This window comes from Fulmarus glacialis, unplaced genomic scaffold (genome assembly GCF_000690835.1).
Source record: "Fulmarus glacialis isolate BGI_N327 unplaced genomic scaffold, ASM69083v1 scaffold11523, whole genome shotgun sequence".
NCBI classification, from domain to species: Eukaryota; Metazoa; Chordata; class Aves; order Procellariiformes; family Procellariidae; genus Fulmarus; species Fulmarus glacialis.
The window spans coordinates 15,205-34,825 of NW_009204933.1; the positions used below are offsets into that span (position 1 = coordinate 15,205).

Here is a 19,621-nt window from a genome sequence, read left to right on the forward strand (position 1 = left end):
TTAATAGCATCTCTATTTGCTTCCCCGCCCCAACCCAGCAGTATCTGAACATCAAAATGCTACGGCTTTAGGCCCTGGTTTTCCAGACACTTGATTACAAGAATAGTTCAATTAAGGAGACACTTCCAGGTGGATCAGGTTAAATGTTTTTAACAATATGGTTTTGTTTTTATTCCTTGCACCCATAGAGGTAGGAGATGCTGCCTCCTGGGTATCCTCACTGAGAACCCAGGAAGCTCAAGGAGATCCCATCTGGAGGTTTTGCACAGTTTTTCTCCAAGTCTTTCTTCTAACTAAGTATTAGAATCAAGAGGCCTGAAGTGCTCTCCAGACCCTTTGTGATCTCCACAAAAAAATGGATTGTAAAATTGGATGATTCACTAACTCCTTCCTATTCCCCATAGTACAATTTGTCATTTGTTCAAAGCTTTTGTGCTGTTCTCAAGTTCAAAGAGTCATGAACATTTTAATTTTTAATCACCCAAAAAGAAAGCACTAAAAGATCAAGACCAGACCCATGTATCCTTCTGAACCCACAATAAACAGCTGCATACAGTCTTTTCAAAAAATTTCCCTTTTTTTCAGAGCATTTCAATAACAAAGCTCTCAGCAGACAGTCAAAAATCTACTCAACTGCTTTACTCCCCACCTGATGATTTAAAATTGTGCAAAGTGAATAGAAATAACTACTGTTCTGAGCCAGCAGAATTGCACATTCACCTTGCACCAGTATCAATGCTGGCACAAGGAAAAAGCTTTAGAAAAATCAGGAACAAAATATTCACAGCATTTTTTTATCTTGCTTTTCAGAAGAACTGGACTCGTCTCTCCAAGCAGTCCTGCCTAAAAGTAGTCCCAAACATTATTATAAATTTCTATGTTACTATCCTTTCAAAGTGTATGGAAGGAGCACTCCTGTTCAAAACAAAAAAAAATGCTGCTCCTCCTCCTCATCCCTCAATCACACCAGAAGATCTTCCTTAGTCATGTAAATATCCTTTCACAGTGTATGGAAGGAGCACTCTTGTTCAAAACAAAAAAAAAATGCTGCTCCTCCTCCTCATCCCTCAGTCACACCAGAAGATCTTCCTTAGTCATGTAAATCTGAGGTTGTGTTTTCCCACAAGGTGTCACCATAGAATAACTTCACTGTAGGGCTTTATCAAAAGAATACATATTTTCAGTTTTTAAGATATAAACAAAACATTCAAATTCTCTAGGTAGTACTAAAAGCATCTATTAAAGTACATAACTTTGTAATGAAATAGATCCAATTAAAGAAAACTGCAATGGAGTAAAGCAACATCTATTTTTTGAATTTGCATTAAAAAATCAAGAAACTGGAAAAGAATTTCCTATTTCTCTTGCTTATTACAAAAACAATTTGAAGGCTTCCAAGGACATTTTCTTTATTTCACCTGTGTTCAGTGATTAGTTTCATATTATGAACAAACCACTTCAGGAATTCGTTTTCTCTCCTAAGCACTAGATTTTACAACTACGAACCCTTGTACGTTAAAGATATAATTTCAGCTCCGATCCTAAGAAGTGTTCTTTAGAGGTGAACCTGTGCTCACATGGGGTCCCAGGAAAGCCAAAGGCGAGGTCTTTGTGAGTAGAAGAGCTTGTCCTTGCCCTTTTGTTATTAAGACTGAGATACAGTTTCAATGGCTTGCTATTTCTGCTGCCTCTTCTTTCTGTTCAGTTGATTCAGACAGTAGAAATAGAGAAGTATTTGTAAGTTGAAGAAAGTATTTTGCAACCCAGCATTTGTCCTCACCTGCTCAGCACTGTCTGAATTAGAAACCACCGCAAAAGAAATATTTAAGTCCCCAAACCCTCTTTCCCACATGTTCTTCTTTGCATTCAACGAAGTTAAATTCATTGGAGTGCATCTGTATTGAAAAAAAAAAGCATAGTGGGATTTTGATTCAAGTCTCTTAGTAATCTGCCTGTTAAGCATATTTAGTTTGCAAATAGTGTTGTTCATGCTCTGTGGGCCCTTTGATTATGTGCCAAGATTGGGTAAGCTGGTTGAATCCTTCCCCCATGTCCCCCCCACCTGTAAGAAAGGTCCTACCAGACAGAGAGGCACTTCCCCCATCTCCCCTCTCAACACCTGCCTCTAGGGCAGCCTGCGCGTACTCGTTTTGGATAGGAACTTGATGGACAGGATTAGAGTGCCGTAAACTGGCTTTTAGTAACATTATTTCTGCAGACCAAAAGGAGCGAAAAGCAACGAGAAGTATTTCATTGCTATGTGGCACACGGCGGCAGCAGCGTAGGAAAGCTGTTCAAAGAAAGGAGATGATGCTGTTCTTACAGGTTACTTTTCACAGCAGACCCACCCTGACAATACTTCTGATGCCATTGGGTGAAGGGAGAGATGTCATTTGGTGTTTTATTTTGGTGTTTTAAAAGAAGACCCAGATTCTTAACCCAAACTGGTATTTGCAGCACAATCTAGGATTAATGTATGAGTATTACGGAAAAAACCCCCTTATTTCTAAAAAGATAGGGTAAAGTTTCTCGTGAAAGCACTTGAAAATTTATGTGCATAGTGCTTTAAAAATGACCAGTCTTTTAAATGGCTTTGAAGACTCCTGTTCCTGAAGGGAGTTTCCTTTTTCTCTTTCTTGTCAGTTAGTGCCAACTCCATACCCCGCAGGCAGGTGCGTCGCACAGGTCTCCCCTGCCTCTCCTAATCTGCCTCTGGCTCCATCCCCAGGCGGGCAGTGTGCCATCATGCCCCACTCTCACAGGGTGTCATTTGAGCAGCAGGCATTTTGCCTTCCCACGTGAACCTGGAGCACCACTGTCACTCCCACCCATCCTTATCCTCACCTGGGCTTTTGTTTCGCTCCAACCAGCCTCTGTGCCTGGGCCACCGAGATCAAGATCTCCCCTTATGCAATAGAGTTGCACAGACATGTGCCCCACTGGAGAAGAAAGGCACTCCCCGCGACTTGCCTGCATTTCTTCTCACGTAGAGAGGAGGGATCAGTCCCAAGGCTGGAGCAACTCAAAAGGCTGAAAGCAGATAGGCTGAAACCTAGGACACAGACTGCAAAAGCTGTCTCAAAAGGCAGCTTTTCAGAAGTGAGGGACAACGGTAGCATGGACCATAACAAGTACAGCTGCTACCACGTGTTAAAACAGAGCCAGGTCCCTCTTCAGAGGCCGTATGCCTAGCAAAAACTCGACCCAGAAACACACACACCAACACCCGCACAGCCCTGGTACCGCACACCCCCAAGCCCTGGTCAGAGCTGGCACCATCTCTCACATGGGGGTTTCAGTCCGGGGTGACAGCTTCTCAGATGACACCTGTCCTATGGCTTGAAATGGCTTGATGAAATCGGGGCAAATCATACCAAAAGCAACAGCTTTCATAGAGAGGAAAGCCCTATGGGAGCACCGTGAGGTGGGAGCTGACTCCTCTGCGGGCATTGAGCTCAAACCTCCCGGGAGTGACCGGAGATGTGCCATGCCCAGGGCCAGGTCCTTGCCCTATGCCACCCCCATTGCCCCGCTGTCCTCATTTCCCCCTCCCTTCCCACTTGGATAGGTTCCTTAGTGAGGAAATAGGGCACCTAAAGGGGCTGCTTTTCACCAACAGAGGATCAGGCTTGCCCCCGCGGCCAGGGCTGAGCCCAGCCTGAGGGAGCAGGAGGTGTGGTGGGAGACCCTTGCTGGTTGCTGTTAGCATGGCTGAGCGCAAGGCGGAGATGTTGCTCCCTCCCTCATCACCTTGCTCTTCCCCTACGTGCTGATTTTCTTGTATGGTACGGCCCCTTCTCAGCTAGACCTCTGACTCACAGCCCTCCCTGAGGACCAGAGAGGAGCCTTGCCACTGCCTTCGGGGCTCAGTGCAAAATCATCCCCCACCACACCCGCCCCTCTCAGCTGACAGCAAGTGCGTGACGGGGCGAGATGCGGAGAAGTAACAGAGCCGTGGTCTTCTCAGCACTGCAGTGGCATCCTGCTCCCCCAGAGCAAGAAAAGGCTTGATGGTACTTGGGGTTTTTACCTTTTTCCAGGGCTGCATCTGTAGCCACCCATCTCATGCGCTCAAGCTGCAAGCAGCAATGCAGTCCTATGCCCTTCCTTGCATCGCTTGCTATCTAAAGAGCTCCTGTCTTGGCCCTGGGGATTTGATTCTGACTTTAAAATTACAGCACTGTCAGAAAAGCAAGAGCTCAGTCAACATCACCAGAACTGGAAAGTCAAAATAAATAATTTCAGGTGCAAGACCGAGATACGAAATCTCCACACCCACAGATAAGTGTGCTTGTCAGACACCTCTCAGCCCCAAGGCCCGAATGTTGGATGCCCTGATGGCTAACGGCATGCACACAGAGATATGGAGTAGGGAGGGCCCCAAAGCCCGAATGTTGGATGCCCTGATGGCTAATGGCATGCACACAGAGATATGGAGTAGGGAGATGAAGAGTGAAAATGAAAACATTTTTAGTCAGGCTAAGAGAGAAAGAGAAACCTCCATTTTTTCCTTTCATTGAAAGAAACATTTGTGCTTTCCTAGAGGTAGTTATCTGAGAGGATAACTGGAAAGGAAAATTAGAAAGGAAAACAGACTGTGGAAAGGCATGTTCCTGTTTGTGCATGAAATTTTAGGGCTACCTTCCCTTAATTCAAAAAATCACCAAGAGAAGAGCTACAGAGACCTTTCGGGTGACCCATCGGGTAGGTGTGTCACTGTTTATACAATTTGGCACGGAACAGCACAGAGCAAAGCTGTTGTCCTGCGAGTGCCATCTCAGGAAGTGTTCAGCAGTTAGAGTTGCTCACATCATGGTTTCGTCACCAGTACAGTAACGCAGGGCATCTTGCTTTGTCCCAGCAACAGTAAAGCAATCAGTTCAGTTTTCTTCAAAAAGGAATCATTTAGTCCCTTTTGCAATATGGATCACTCAGGAATTGCTGAATGGGGAGCTGTTGCGATAGAAAATGGACCCCCTTTGTAGAAGAGGTAAATAAATAGTCAGTGTGGTATTTGCTTTCGCGGAACTGACGGAATGAACAGGAAACCTTGTGGCTATAGGTAGAGCTGGTCTCCTCTTCGGGTAGGAGATGACTTTTTTCCAGTCCCAGTTTCTTGTCTTGTCTGAAAATATCCAAGTGCATGAAAAAAAGCAATTCTTACTGGATGTATTTTGGTCTTGGAAAATGCAACATTGTCTACTTTTGTGCCTTTAAAAGTGGAATTTATCGTCAGATAGTTCTGTATTTATTGAACATTGGTACTCTCAGAAAAGGTTAAAAGGTACTTTCTTCACCACCAGAAGAGTTATTTCTCACTTGCATGCCAGTTCCTAGGTTCCTTATCCTCAGCCACTGAAATAAAGACAAAATTCAGGCACCAAACTCAGAAGTGTTTTTCTGTGCTTTGACAACTCAGGAAGGGTATTTCCCACCCCTCTGTAAGTCTTCTGGATGAATCACTGGACTGTGCTGACCATAATCTGTCTTTGGCTCACTTTTTGACAACTGCAAAGGCAGAGCCGGCCTTCTAATCTTCCACGATACCATTTCTCCAGTTAAACGCTGCATTTGCTCCATGAGTTAATGTCTTCACTGGTGGGTTGACCATCTGCCATTTGTTCTCCTCTTTCAGCTCTTCGCAGAAACACATGCCCAGTGAAGGGATCTAGGAAAGAAGTTACCAGCAGAGTTATTAGCAGGGTGATTGCTTTGACATGAAAGAGAGGGCTTTGCTACAGAAGGAAGCAGACCCTGAGACTGTTCTGGGAGGAGAAACCAGGACATTTTGCCACTTCTGAAATGAACTGAAAACAGACTGGAGGCCTGTGGGGTGAAAGTTGAACTTGTGTCATCACCCCACATTCATACTTGGATTTGATGATCAAAATATATTCACTCCTTCTTATGCATCGGCAGTGGTAGTAAAAATATATCTAAAGACTGAATTCTCTGGTTGGTCATACCAAGGCAGATGGTAAGGAAAACTGGGGTGAAGAATTCTGCCACTGGTGATAATACATAAATAAAGGAAACAAAAAACCTTGGCGACCAAGTCTCAAGCACAGGCCCCACTTGTGAAGTTGGCAAGAAAACCCTTCTCCACTTCATTCCGCAGCTAAGCACCAAAGTTGTGAACTTACAGTGACTCGAAAAACACATAGCTTCTTAAAGAGTGACTGATTGAATGTAGCTGCAGGTTACACTCACAACACCACGGGGAGGAGGGGGAAGACTCTTAGCCCTGTTTCTAAAGGAAGGAGGCTAGCTCCAGATGGAGAGGTTTCCAAATGTGCCTCTTGTCCATAGGTGTTACCTGGCATTGACTTTCCAGGGGAGTCGGATGAAAATCTCCAAAGACTTAGCTGCTAGTCACATACTGTTCACCAGGAGAAAATCCTTCTCTTGACCTTTAGCTTTGCTAAAACTACACGAGATTCCCTTTGTAATGAGAAAGCTAATGTCATTGGTATTGGCATGCAGTTGCACGCATGTTTCACTGTGTAAGCAGGCTTCTTATTAAAAGCATTAAAAAACAAAAAGAAAGCTTGCTGCTGAAAAAAAATCTTCTTACCTTTCGTACCACCTGGGCAAAGTCGCTGCTGTCTCTGGCAGGGAGCCCTATCAGAGGTCGGGTGAAAGATGCCAAGGAAGAGCCATGGCCAACAATGAGGATGACACCTGATATACCAGAGAAAGCAAAGAAAAGTAGTAAGGGAGCTGCAGCACTGTCAGGTTACCCCATCAGCAGATGGGTATGAGGCTCTTTTGGGGCTGTTCATCTTTGCAGACCTCTTTGATAATGAGGCAGGGTGTATTTTGCTGGTCAGAAAAAGGCTGGTGTGTTGTAGGCATGCCAGCTAGTGAGAGAAAGCATTTGCTAGGAAAAGAGAAAAAAAAAGCTTTCCAGAAAAGTATATTATCTTATGCTGAGCTACATCCTGATGTGGAAAGAGCAAAGAGTATACTCTTGCAATTTAGTACTCTACTGCCTTCTGTTTCATTTTGCTTTTTCATTTCTATCCCATAAATTACTTGTATTTTGATTTAGTGTAGCCCAGGACAAGGACTAAGAGTCTGCCTTAAGCTCTGTGTAATACCAACAACTCATATTAAATGTGCTTCTGTTGGCAAATCTCTGCCTGTTCCTGTAACTGAAAGTGTCTGACAGAATATACAAAGATCTGAAACCTTTACCTTTGCTGGGGCAGGCAGTGATGATCTGTTTTATAACCTCAGAGCTCCTGCTTACATATTCTTCATAACTTTCCGAAGGCACCAGAGAAGAGAGTGGGAAGTTACCCCTGATAATAAAATCACAGATATATGTTAATCCAGATGAATATGGGGATACTGTTAGCACTATTGAATGACTACACCAGAAAAAAGGCACTTGGTTAAAAGGATATAGGTTTATCTACTGACTTGGCTGACGTACTGCTTCCTCAGCTTGCACGGAGCATTAGCTTCCCCCCCGCCAGTAATTTCTATTAAATCTTATGGCTAAATCTCATAGCTCATAAAGCACCAGATGCAGGGAAAACCATGCTTTAATAAAACTTGCCGTTTACAGTGGAGATTATTTAAAGTAGGATTCATGCCTAAGAAAAGCTCGTGCTTTGAGCAATTCTGTCAGCAAGGATGACTGCCCAGGTGTGGACTGCAGACTTGCAGACCAGCCCAGCTTTAGCAATCCTGACTGAGTTCAAACCAAGGTGAGACACTGATGATGTGAAAGCCTTCAAGATTTGGCACCTCAGTGTTAGTCTCCTTAATAAACAAAGCAAAACAAAATCAACAACAAACAAGGCATATGTCCATTAGCTGGACAAATGGATAGTAAAGACTTGCACTCCTAGAGTTAAAAAAGAATGTTTCCAAGGACATTAACCACAATGCACCATTCCTAAGTATCTCAGCACTGCTTCTATTTTTCGTCTATTTTTCATGTCATCCTCTTAATCTATCTTCTCTGGGAAGGGGAGGCGTTCACTGCTATGGCTGGGAAGTATTGTTAGCCACGTGTTGTGATACAATACAAGGTGTTAATTTTTTTTCTACAAACAACTGCCCCCCTCACCCCGATTTGATTATCTCCTTATTCAGTGAATAGGCAGGAGTAAGATTAGATCAATATATTGTAGTAAGGAACAGTGTACTTTCACAGGTGAGTCCTCGGTACATTGTGTCAGCACAAACTGCAGAAGTAGAAAATAGATGGTAAAACCATGTGAAAAGCTCATGCCGGTTTGTTAATCATAGCTAATATTAATCCCGGCTAGGTCGAAGAAGTCCAGACTGGGGTACTCAAAACTAGTCGACCTTTTGGCAGAGCTGCAATTCTTTTTTAATGTGTTGTCCTGTTGGCCCGTGGGACTTGAGGATTTTGAAACCTGAATGTGATGGGAAGAAACTGGCATCATACGTGCAAGTTTATAGCTCATCCACCCTATTTTTGCCTGGACCTGAGTGAGCTGTGAGGGTCTGAACCCTGTAGTTAGCACTGCTTCAGATCTTCCCCTCTGAACTTCCCACTGCTCTGCATTTACACACTTTTCTATGTGGAAGTTTGAGGCAAGCCATTTTTTATTGAAAAAACTAGGGAAAACAGTCTGTCGGTGGTAAAACATACCGGAAAGCACTATGATCCAAGAAAATGAAGGATTTCATTCCTTCATGCAATTCCAAATGAAGACAGTTGCTTGGCTGTAAGAAATGCATTAAGACATAAGAAGTTTCCTCTCCCCCTTTCTTGTGTGCGTGGGGAACCCCAGAGACACTCCCTTTTACTAGCTGAGTAATTTCCTGGATCTGGCTGTGCGCGGCGAACAGAGAGCAGCCGGGTTTGTGAGCAAGATGAGGAGCTAGACTGAATTGGAGGCTTATCATTTCCTGCCCTGCTGTGGTTTGCAAGCACTCAGAAAAGGCATCCCCCCCCCACCCCGCCCCCAGGCTGTGAGGGCCCCAAAAAGTCCTAATCTTTGAGCAACTCAAACCAAAACAACTCCCCTCCCCGAGCGAATTTGGCACAAACATCAATTACAGAGAAACGCTGTTATCCTGCCTGCCCCCAAAACCAGAAGGACAGCTGGCTCGTGTCGGGCTCACCTCTCTCCCCCCAGACCCTGCATGGCTCTGCCCCGGGGTGCCTGGGGGTGGCTGCCCCGCTTTCCTTTCCTCTTGTAGCTGTTTCTTCAGTGACAGAAACCAGCGACGTTTCAGGCGTGGAGCTGTGCTCCCTGCCGCCTCCCAGCCTGGGCTCATCCTCTGCCGCGGGGCAGCCATCTTGCTGGTGCCCTGCAGACCCTAAACAAAGGGCTTACTAACCTTTTCTAAAGTCACATGTCTTTGTCACTGAAAACCAGCGTCTTATTTACCCGACAGGTTATTCTTCACATTTCTAAAGTGTGCTTCACATGAGCCAGAGGTGAAACCAAAACTCCTGGTACTTGACACTAATGCCTGTAATGCAGCTATCCTTGTGCGTGACAAACCATGGGCCTGAGCTGGAGGATCTGAAGGCAGCACCGAAGCAGGGCTGGTCCTGTACACAAGCATCAGAGGTTTGTGCATGTGCAGGTGCACCCATGTGCCACATGCGCCCACGTTCCCAAGCGTGCGTGTGTGTCTCCGTGTCAGAGCAGCAAGCAAAGTTGACTCTTGGCACAAGACAGCTGACAGCATATTATATTTTGGGACTTGAATTTGATCAGAATCACCCATTTTTTGCAGCGTTCATAACGGTTTATGGCAAATAAAAAGATGAAGACATACCTCAGGGAGAAAAAATACGGCTTTAACAGCTAGATACAGAGCAATTACCTGTAACTTGTGTCTATTTTGTAAGAGGCCTCTGCCAGTTCTGTCACAGTCATGAAGTTAGGAATTACTCTGCTTGCTTCCCACTTGGTCCATTCAAACAGTCCTGGTTCCACCTTGATTTTGACTTTTTGATCTAATTTAAGTCCTGCAAGAACAAGAAATATTTTTAAGAAGAGAAAGGTACACTCCAAGTGTTACATTCCTGATTCGCTGTAATGTTTTCATTAATGAAAGAGAATTACTTATTGTCGAACAAAAGAGGATCGTGTTGGTTAAATGAAGCCAACATTATATTCTTGTCTGACTAATGTTAAGGCATTACAGATTCTTACATTATTATCATTATTATTTCTGGAGCTCTCATGTGATGATCTGCAAGGTACAGGAGAGAACAGAAGAAAAGACCTCAGCAACATTGCAATCGGAATAAACTTTAGACAGGAAATGTTTTTACCATTTTAATATAGTATTTTGCTCAGTGGTCCTCGCTGGGGCAATAAATTGTCCTACACTGTTAGAAATTGCATTCCTTTGTCAAAAGACACATTATTTTGTTGATTATTCTCAAGAGAGGTTACTGGGTGGCAAATACTTTCAGGAGAAAGCTGTCTTCCCTGATTCACATACATATCCTTCAGAGCACTGGAAACATTTGCTTTTTGGCTCAGAATATTTTCTGGAAGAGGTGGCAGTGGTGATTTGATGAGCAGCTACTAATGTTGAACTCAACCTGATGTGAAACGCCTCTGTTTCATATAACATTAGATTCCATTTTAACTAGCGAGGACTAGAGTTAATGGGGTAGTACTACTCCAGCAAGTTTATTACTGCCTGTATTATCAGCTGGACAAAACCACCTTGTCTTCCTTGCTTAAATATTACAACAAATAACCACAAAGTCATACATCTTCTTAACTACTCATCTCAGAGACTTCACAGAAGTTTGATGAAGACATTTTCACTGTGGCAAAAGCACCTGGCCGGGTTTGCTGTCTTACCCTGCAGTACGTGTTGAGCTGTCTGTACGCAGCGGAGTGCGGGTGACGAGTACACGTAGCTGACTGTCACCTCCTGGTCCAGCAGGGCTTCCCCTGGATGGGAACAGCAACGTGAATTGCTTTTTTACAAATCATGACAGATGAGAAACTACTACAAAATAATTTCTGCAAAAATCAGCTTGGAGCTTTTCTGTTCCATTGACGTGGGATACATTGACAGTCCCTTTCTATTCATTTTTTCACACTATCGGCTGACTGAGCTGACTAAAAAGCTCATTCTGGTGGCAACAGCAAGTTTAAAATGAGTGTTGGAAAGATAATTACAGAAGTTTCACTCCAAATCTGCAAACAGCAGTTAGGCATTTGGCTGTCTCCATATATCTGAATCATCAGAGAAAAGCATTTGCACCAGACTTGCATTGTCACAGTCAGGCGTGCTTGCTCAGGGAGCAGAAACAACTTCATCTGGTCAGTGAATTGAATCAGACTAACCCATATTACCCAGCGTCAGGTACCTGCGATGAGGTGACCACACTCTGCTGACCATGAAGCTGCTTCCTCTGGCCATCCCCTTCACTCCTCGCTGCCCATTCAGTGACAACTCATAAGACATTAGTCCCTTGCAGACAAGCAGCAGGGCACAGGTAGTGTTGCAGCTTCTTTCTTCTAACTTTCTTTGATGGGAACTGGCAGAATGGGTCTCAAAGATGAGCAACCAGTCCCGGTCTCTATTTTACTGTTTAACAAGATCTTGCAGTGGTTGCCCATAAAGAAGGGTTACCGCAGTGAGCGCTGCTAGGAAGTTTTTCAGCTGCAAAGCCAGTATGAGCTTTTGCAGATGATAGAAGCCTGCTTCCCAACCCTTACGTTTGCAGTAGGATATTATCAGCTTACCTATAAGTCTTGACTGGAAAATACCACAGCAAGATAAAGGAGGATCGTATTCAAAATGCTTCATGCTGTCTTTCCGCTTTGGCAGGGTGGGAGGGAAGTTCAGATCTGCTCTGTAGTATTTTCCTGAAACGAGGTGGGACATTTTGCCATGGCACAAGGGAGGCAGCAGCTGAATGCACAGGTGGCATTTGGTTATAATGGCTTCGTTTTTTCTGAATGGTTGGATGGCTGGTTCTGAAAACGCAGCCCAGAGTGACATCTCGACTGGCAAATGAAACAGGTCGAGGTCTGTTCTCTGGCCACAAGGGCAAGTGATGAAGCAGGACATCTGCCCAAGGAGCTAGTCTCTCTTCCCTCCACCTCAAACACCCACGCTGTCTGTCCACTGGGGAGCACGGTCTGTGCTCTCCCCAAACCTCGCCTGGAAACCATGTGGGCGAGGGGGAGCTGCCATCAGCCGAGACCACACCAAGGAGACAGCTAAGAACCAAGCAGTTTGGGGGATCATGGGGCAGTGCCTGAACTCCTATGCCTACATGATTATTTTAGTACTATAAACAGAGTCAGTGTCTCACTGATGAAAAAAACCCCGGTGACTGCTATTACCTTAAAGAGATCACGTTTTAAGGTCACAACACTGGCTTGGGAAATCACCTGTTCTAACAAAATAGCACCTCTTCTGCAAGCTCCGAAGGAGCAAATGGGGGGAGGAGAGAGAGGACAGGAAATCGTGAGAATTTGGCTTTGTGGGGCTCAAATGAAACAAAAATCCACTACATATTGATATTCTTTTACCATTGCCAAAATGACAAAAAAACAACATTTCCACTGAAGAAAAATGAAACCAATGAAATAATTATGCAGCCAGAAGGTACCGCCCTCATTATCTAGTGTGAATTTTGCACACTTAATATAGGAGATCTCCTATATCTCCTATAACAAAGGAGACTTTCAGCATAAAGCTTTTCCTTCTGAACTCCCACTTCTTGTTCCCCTCCGTCCTCCTGACATGTATTTCCCTGTTCTGGGTCAGTTTTCTTCACTTCAAAACATACTTTTTTTGAGAAAGAGGGCAAAGAAATTCAGCTCTTAATTTAGGTCAGTGCTGACATCTCATTTCCACCATGGTTTGCTCTTGCTCTTCTGCCCCAGGTTTGACTAGTGACGTACTGTGACTCTGATCAGCAGACCACGATTCTGACTCAAGCACGGAAAGGTGCCACCTTGTGTAACGAGCGGTAGAGATCTTGTGTTCTGTACATCCATCAGTGAGACGCACATCTGTCAATATCAGAAGATCTTTGCTTGTTCTGCAGAGTTTATCCAAAATAAGCATGAAGGACTTTAGGACATTATGAAATACTGGTTACGTGCAGGTCAAAGCAGTGCTGTACCTGATTTGCCATGTTACTCACTCTTTTGTGTCAGTGTTTACATCTACACGTAGGAGACCGGATCTCTTGTACCCATTACTGAGGTTAATTGGTTTTGGTTCTGATTTGCTAAGATCGTTCCATTATCTTACTCACCATCTGCAGTCAAGCACTGTTGAAGCCAAGATTTGCCAAAGACCTGATCAACTCTTTGCCCGTGGCGCATCACCAGCACGCCCCTTCGCAGGGTGGCGTTCTGAGACAGCTGTGTAAAAAGGGGTTTTCATTACAATATTGTACATAACCTGCATGAGAAGTCTGGATTCCTGGATGCTGCCTGCTGGAGGAAGGAACAGCAGACCTCTCCTGGGCGGTTTATAACAAGCACAGAGGGGGAGAGAAAGGAGCTGCTATAATAGATGCCTGTCTTTAGGACAATAGTAAGCCTGACTAGCTCTGCACTGAAGGCAAATGAAAGAGATCCCTGACCTTCATGGGCTACAGATTAGGTTTTAACTCTGTGTTTACACTAGTGAAAGGTAGTGCTGATAACAGATCTTTTAATTCCAGTGTGGGAAGGATTTATAATTTTAATACATATCATACAGTTGGTATAAACAAAAGAGGGAAACTAGCTAAGATTTAAGTGGTAATGCTCTTTTCTACACCAGGACTAACACCAAGCTCGTCCTTTTCCTAATGAAAACACTACTTTTACACTTTTCATAACTGTGTGGCCAAGTCAACAGTGAGCCCAAATCTCCTCTGAGGCCACTTTTTTACTCAGACTGCATGGAATTACAAATAAGTTCCAAGTAGTTTGGGGTTAGTATACAATGCGTGTTAAATACAGATTAGAAGATAAGGAGGAAGAGGTCAAAGGCTTTCAAACTTTTTCAACAGTAACCCATCGCAGCGTTGCTGCTGCAGCACTGAGGTTAGCGATGTGTATCTTCAGCAGCAGAGAAGGGAATTCTTAAGAAGTGGTATGAGATTTATATTCATGTATTCTGCTAAACACCATTGCATTTCTTCCATGAAACACGAATCAACAGCCACAAGATCAGAGTTTAAAACTAAGGTTTGTGGTCTTGCTCTTCTGCTTAAGAGGAGCGCAGGGGCTGGGGGAACTCCTAGACTGGAGACGTGCGTATCTGCAAAACATGTTCCTGAGACCAAGCAGTGGCTCTGCCACAGATCTGAGCTAGATAAGAGAGGCCAAGAGCCATCAAGAACCAGTGGAAGGTTGTGTGACTCGTGCAGAAGTTTCTGTCTTACAGTTGTACACAAGGGTCCTGGGAGGCCCCAGGATAGAAGTTCCCTCAAGGTGCCCTCAAGCTTCTCTGATGTTAACACAAATGAACCCGGGGTTATCCCCCAGCACAGCGAGAAGAGAGGCCGTGGGGCCAGCAAGCCCAAAGGGGTTTCTGCAGCATGTCAGTGTGCCAGAAAGGACTGTCTTGGCATCCCTGACAGTCAGAGCCTATAAGGCAATGCAGGTGCAAATGTGCTGTAGTTAAAAAAAAAGAGTCCTTATTTGTTTTGCTCTTTCTACCAGAAGACCGGTGGAAAACCTGGGAAAAAATTGATACATGTTGATTTTAAAACTGGGACAAAAATGTAATCCCATCAGTGCTGCTAGCCTTTCCAGCTAGCTGTTCTCTTGCTGCAGTTCTATGCAGTTATTTGCATTAGCTATGTATCTAAAAATACAAAAGATGAAACATTTAAATGTGCTAAGATCTGGGATCACATAAACCACCAAGGTGACATCCAGAGAATCTGGACATAAAAGTAAAAATGAACCATGAGCCTAATTCTGCTCTAGTTACTCTGCTATGAACCCATATGAAAGTCAGGGGAAGTTGTGCCAGCGTCTCACTTGTCAGACTTGTTGCCATACCTCTGCACAGCTTGCCCAGAAAGGCTGTGCACAGAGAAACCTCAGCAGAGAACTCATATGTTGCGCTATTAGGACAGGAAGGAAAAGAGTTTTATGAAAGAAGGCGAGAGTAATATACATCATATACAAAATACATATGAGATATTATACCATACAGTATGAGCATATGAGTGTGTGTGTGTATATATATATGTGCATTGCAACATAACATGAAAATGTAAGGGAGTAAAAAGAAGATACTCTTGAATTTACTAAATGCTTTTAATTAATAATATATCTGCACAAGCTTATGGCAAAGATAAGAAATGGAAAAAAACAATTACCTGAAAAGAAAGTACATTGGTTACGCTCCTTGATATACTAGGATTATGGACTTCTCCATTCAGCTTTACATTAGCTTCATTTTCAGTTTGGGTGAAGAATCTTGAAGCTGTTACAAAAACATATTCCCTGTGGAAAAAGCAGAAGCAACACACAAACAGAAAGGGTTTTTAAGTAAGTCATGATTTTGTCTACAGACACGTGTAAGTCAGGATTCATATTCCATTCAATATTTTTTGCACACTTGAAATCCACTTCGTCACTTTGTTCTTGATTTAGAATCTGCCCAGTAAAAATGAGGCTAAAACAGTATGAACTGATGGCATATATTGGGTGTAAGCCTGCTAAAATGTGATCTTCAAACAGGAAATACTACCTGGTTGCCTCTTCTCTGTTTCTGAGGACTCAGCGAGAAGTGCACCTACACCTCCCTGCTTAGAAAAATCAGCTCTAATCTGCAAGTAGCATCAGCCGCGCTGTCAGCTGCAGAGCAAAGGGCCGGAAGCCAGAGAGATGCCTGCTGATACAGGTAAAGACGAGAGTGGGCTCAAGGTGGTGGAGTAACCTTTGCATGGTTTCATTTCAAGCTCTTGAAATGAGAAAAAAGAAGAAAGAAGAAAGCAGCGAGCCAGGCTGAAGGCTCAGCCTGCCCGGCAGAACGCGGTCCTTTAAAATTCATTAGGATGTTCAGGTTATTCAAGAGCAAACGGGGGTCATCCCTTGAGCAGCTGAACTAATGAACTCTGAGTGTCTGTGGGTGTGTGTCCTATGTCTTTTCTTCCAGAAGTCACAGCATCCCACCCAGACCCCCAGAACCCCTCCCTCCTCTGCCCACGCTGCCTCCAGCTCCCGCCTGGCAGCCCACACTCACGGAGGAAGAATGCTGCCACAGCTCCCAGCAGGAAAAGCGGCTGACATAAAGCAACACCCATGGAACCCCAACTTACCTGTGCTTAACCCACGTGTCTGACTCGTTGGCCCTCTCAGTGTAGTTTTTGGGAAGAAAACCCCTGCAGCCGGTCCGATGCGAGGTCCCGATCACCCAGCCTTCGCTCACATCAGACTGCTGCGTCGGGTCAACGTAGATGAAGTCCCCACTGTTGATCATGAGTTCATCGATGTTCTGGGGCTTGTACTGGAAGAGGGCCCTCAGGGTCTGGGGGGAACACGCAGCAGGCTCAGGGTGCTGCCCGGAGCCCACTGCTGCACGTGCCGCAGGGGTTCAGGGGATGCTTGTTCAACTCTCTACTGGACACAGCGACCGGTACTATTTTCCACTCTGCCACGTGCTCTTTAATGGCACTTTGGTGGAGAAAAAGGAAGACACTACCGCATTTGCAGTATGTGTAAAAATAGGCACTTGGTTTTCATAAAAATACTTTTTTCCTGTAACTAGTACAGACTTATTTGAAAGCAAACATAGCAAAAGCGTTATCAGTTATTTCTGTGATTACTTGCAGCTCTTCTGAGTATGACCAAAATCCAATATGTGTCTTGTGACAAAGCGCTATACTGGTCTGACTAAAAAATGTTGATAATTCCGTAATTTAAATTTGGAAATGAGAACTGGAAAAATGTTGATTGGTTTTAACTAAGAGTCTGTTAAGCAGAAAATCATCAGCGAGAACTGTGCCCTGCTCACTGATATTTAAACTGTGCAGTTTTCATCATGGCTGCAACAATCAAGAAAACTAATTTTGCTGAATAGAATTTTACTGCAAAGCTGTGATCTGACAAATCCTAGCAAATATTCAAGGATCATTAACTCCTGTCGCTTTTATCATAGAATCATAGAATCATAGAATCATAGAATCATAGAATAGTTTGGGTTGGAAGGGACCTTTGAAGGTCATCTAGTCCAACCCCCCTGCAGTGAGCTGGGACAACTTCAACTAGATCAGGTTGCTCAGAGCCCCGTCCAACCTGACCTTCCATGTTTCCAGGGATGGGGCATCTACCACCTCTCTGGGATGGGGCATCTGCCACTTCTCAGGGCATCTCTCACCACTCTCATTGTAAAAAATGTCTTCCTTATATCTAGTCTAAATCCACCCTCTTTTAGTTTAAAACCATTCCCCCTTGTCCTGTTGCAACAGGCCCTGATAAGAAGTCTGTCCCCATCTTTCTTATAAGCCCCCTTTAAGTTCTGAAAGACTGCAATAAGGTCTCCCCGGAGCCTTCTCTTCTCCAGGCTGAACAACCCGAACTCTCTCAGCCTTTCCTCACAGGAGAGGCGTTCCGTCCCCCTGATCATCTTTGTGGCCCTCCTCTGGACCCGCTCCAACAGGTCCATGTCCTTCTTGTGCTGAGGGCTCCAGAGCTGGACGCAGTACTCCAGGTGGGGTCTCACCAGAGCAGAGTAGAGGGGCTCATGTCATGGTAAGATTATTTTTTTCTGCTGGAGTTTGGAATTAGACCTTGCTGACATGTAGGTCAAGCAGCCTACCGTAAAGGTATCTTCTACTGATTCATGAGTACAGTTTTTCAACCCAAAGTGGTACTTGAAACAACCATGCTTTTTGAAACACTGTACTGTGCATGCACTGATTTTCTTCATGAAAGAAAAGGCAAGATGACTGTAGCAAAGAGTCTGATTGTGGGCTCAGGAAATTAAATAAATCTGATGACAGTACCTGGTAATGCACAAAACGCATGTCCCGTGAGTAGAGAGCAGCTACCCACTGGCAGGTCTCCCCTGGGTTAATGCATTTGGCCAGTTGTTCCAAAGTCTTTTGATGGTGAGGATAAAACTTGTGAGCCAAGGTAAGGTGGAGCTGCTTTAGGCAGGGCTTCACTTGGCAATCTAGGAATGAAACAATCACATCACAACATAGACGGAAAGGTTATTTAAAGCTCTTCTTCTTGTTTTATCCTACATGCTTTTCATGATGCAGGAAATATCATAGTAATTAGTAGTAGAGTAGATCACAGTTTGCTGAATAATGGTTTTGCAGAATGTCATGGGTTTAATCATGCCAAAAGAATGCACAAATCTAGACTGGATTTGCTCCCTGGCTTCAGCTGGGAGAAAAAAATGAACAGGGCTTGAATTCCTCTCCCAGTCTGAGATGTATTGAACTCATTTCTCCCAGACGAAGCTGTTCTGGGGCTGTGTCCCTTCAGTCTCCACTGGTGATGCAGTTTCCCTTAGACGTCACTGGAGTGGGGATTAGGACCTGTTTCTCAGGGATGCAGTCAGGCCGTCAGGCTAGGCCATAGCAACATGGGAATGAGGGTCTGGGAATAGGGAGTATTATATCCCTGCCCATCTTGGATATCCCGATCAATTGCTATCAAGTCACACAGCCAACCATTTCAGCTTCTAGACAAAAGCACTGTGTCTTCAAAGTTTAAAACATGCTCCCCTAGCCACGTTGTTTTCAAATCTGTAGGAGGAAAGGGTGCCTGTTGGCAGTAAAACATCAGCTAAGCTCCCCTGGAGACACAGGAGATGTTTTCAGTACCATGCCTAAGCATTTGTGCTACGACCCACCATTTTCCCTCCGATGTTGGTCCTACCTGCCAGGGCTGAAGCCTCTGATGAGAATGCCAGAGCAAACTCTTTGAGGATATTTGCATGGCTGTCACCAATGAAGAAGCCAAGGTAGCTGGTGGATGAATGTAGTGATAGGGAAATGGATGGTGGAAAGTGCTGCGAAAAGCTGTCGCCAACTCGCTTTAAGGTGTCATACAATAATTCCACTTTCTGGTCTTCACACTGAAAGAAAACAGAGGACGAGCAGGCTTTACCCACCGGCTCAACAGCCACTATCATAGCCTGTGTTATATAGTAGTACCAGAAAACAGTGTGGGCGTTAGACTTCCTGAAAAAGACAACACACCTACGAACTTGCCCAAAATTCCTGGTATTAAAATCTGTAATATTGGGTAGTTTGATCAGCACAGTATCCTGGTGCTATAATAGGAGATGGAGCCTTCCGCCAGGAGGTGTATCTAGCCTGGGTAAGAAAGAGCCAAAAGATTTTACTGTCTGACAGGTGTGCAGTAACCTGCCTGAAATGAGACAGGGATCATGATTTCTCTCTTCAATTCTAAGTAAGAATTTGTGTTATTGTTATCTTACAGTCCTTAGCTGAAATTACTCCTGTTAAAACTTCAAGATCTCAGATGCTGAGCAACATACCTAGCAAAATTCATAAGGCATCTTTGTCATTATGATCCTTAATGCTCTAATCACAGCAAATTAAAGGATTGTACAGAGCCATGCTTCCACAAAAAAAGTGGCAATTAAGCAATTTAAGAAGTGTAGAGACAAAGAAGGGATTTGTGCCGTCCAACCAAGACCAGAA

The 19,621-nt window shown here is 44.3% G+C and overlaps 1 protein-coding gene across 1 annotated transcript in view; it reads right to left on the minus strand.

The window, feature by feature from the left end:
* Positions 1 to 5,298: 5,298 nt before the first annotated feature.
* UBASH3A (ubiquitin associated and SH3 domain containing A) overlaps positions 5,299 to 19,621 on the minus strand; it is a 21,396-nt gene continuing 7,073 nt past the window's right edge. Inside the window, exons 4-14 of the mRNA XM_009575192.1 lie at positions 18,831 to 19,029; positions 17,945 to 18,114; positions 16,259 to 16,467; positions 15,314 to 15,440; positions 13,244 to 13,343; positions 11,715 to 11,837; positions 10,821 to 10,913; positions 9,823 to 9,967; positions 7,198 to 7,304; positions 6,575 to 6,681; positions 5,299 to 5,668 (exon numbers count right to left, since the gene is read on the minus strand). Coding sequence (XP_009573487.1) covers positions 5,531 to 5,668; positions 6,575 to 6,681; positions 7,198 to 7,304; positions 9,823 to 9,967; positions 10,821 to 10,913; positions 11,715 to 11,837; positions 13,244 to 13,343; positions 15,314 to 15,440; positions 16,259 to 16,467; positions 17,945 to 18,114; positions 18,831 to 19,029 — 1,518 coding nt within the window. The 3' untranslated portion in view covers positions 5,299 to 5,530. The remainder of the gene's footprint in view (positions 5,669 to 6,574; positions 6,682 to 7,197; positions 7,305 to 9,822; positions 9,968 to 10,820; positions 10,914 to 11,714; positions 11,838 to 13,243; positions 13,344 to 15,313; positions 15,441 to 16,258; positions 16,468 to 17,944; positions 18,115 to 18,830; positions 19,030 to 19,621) is intronic.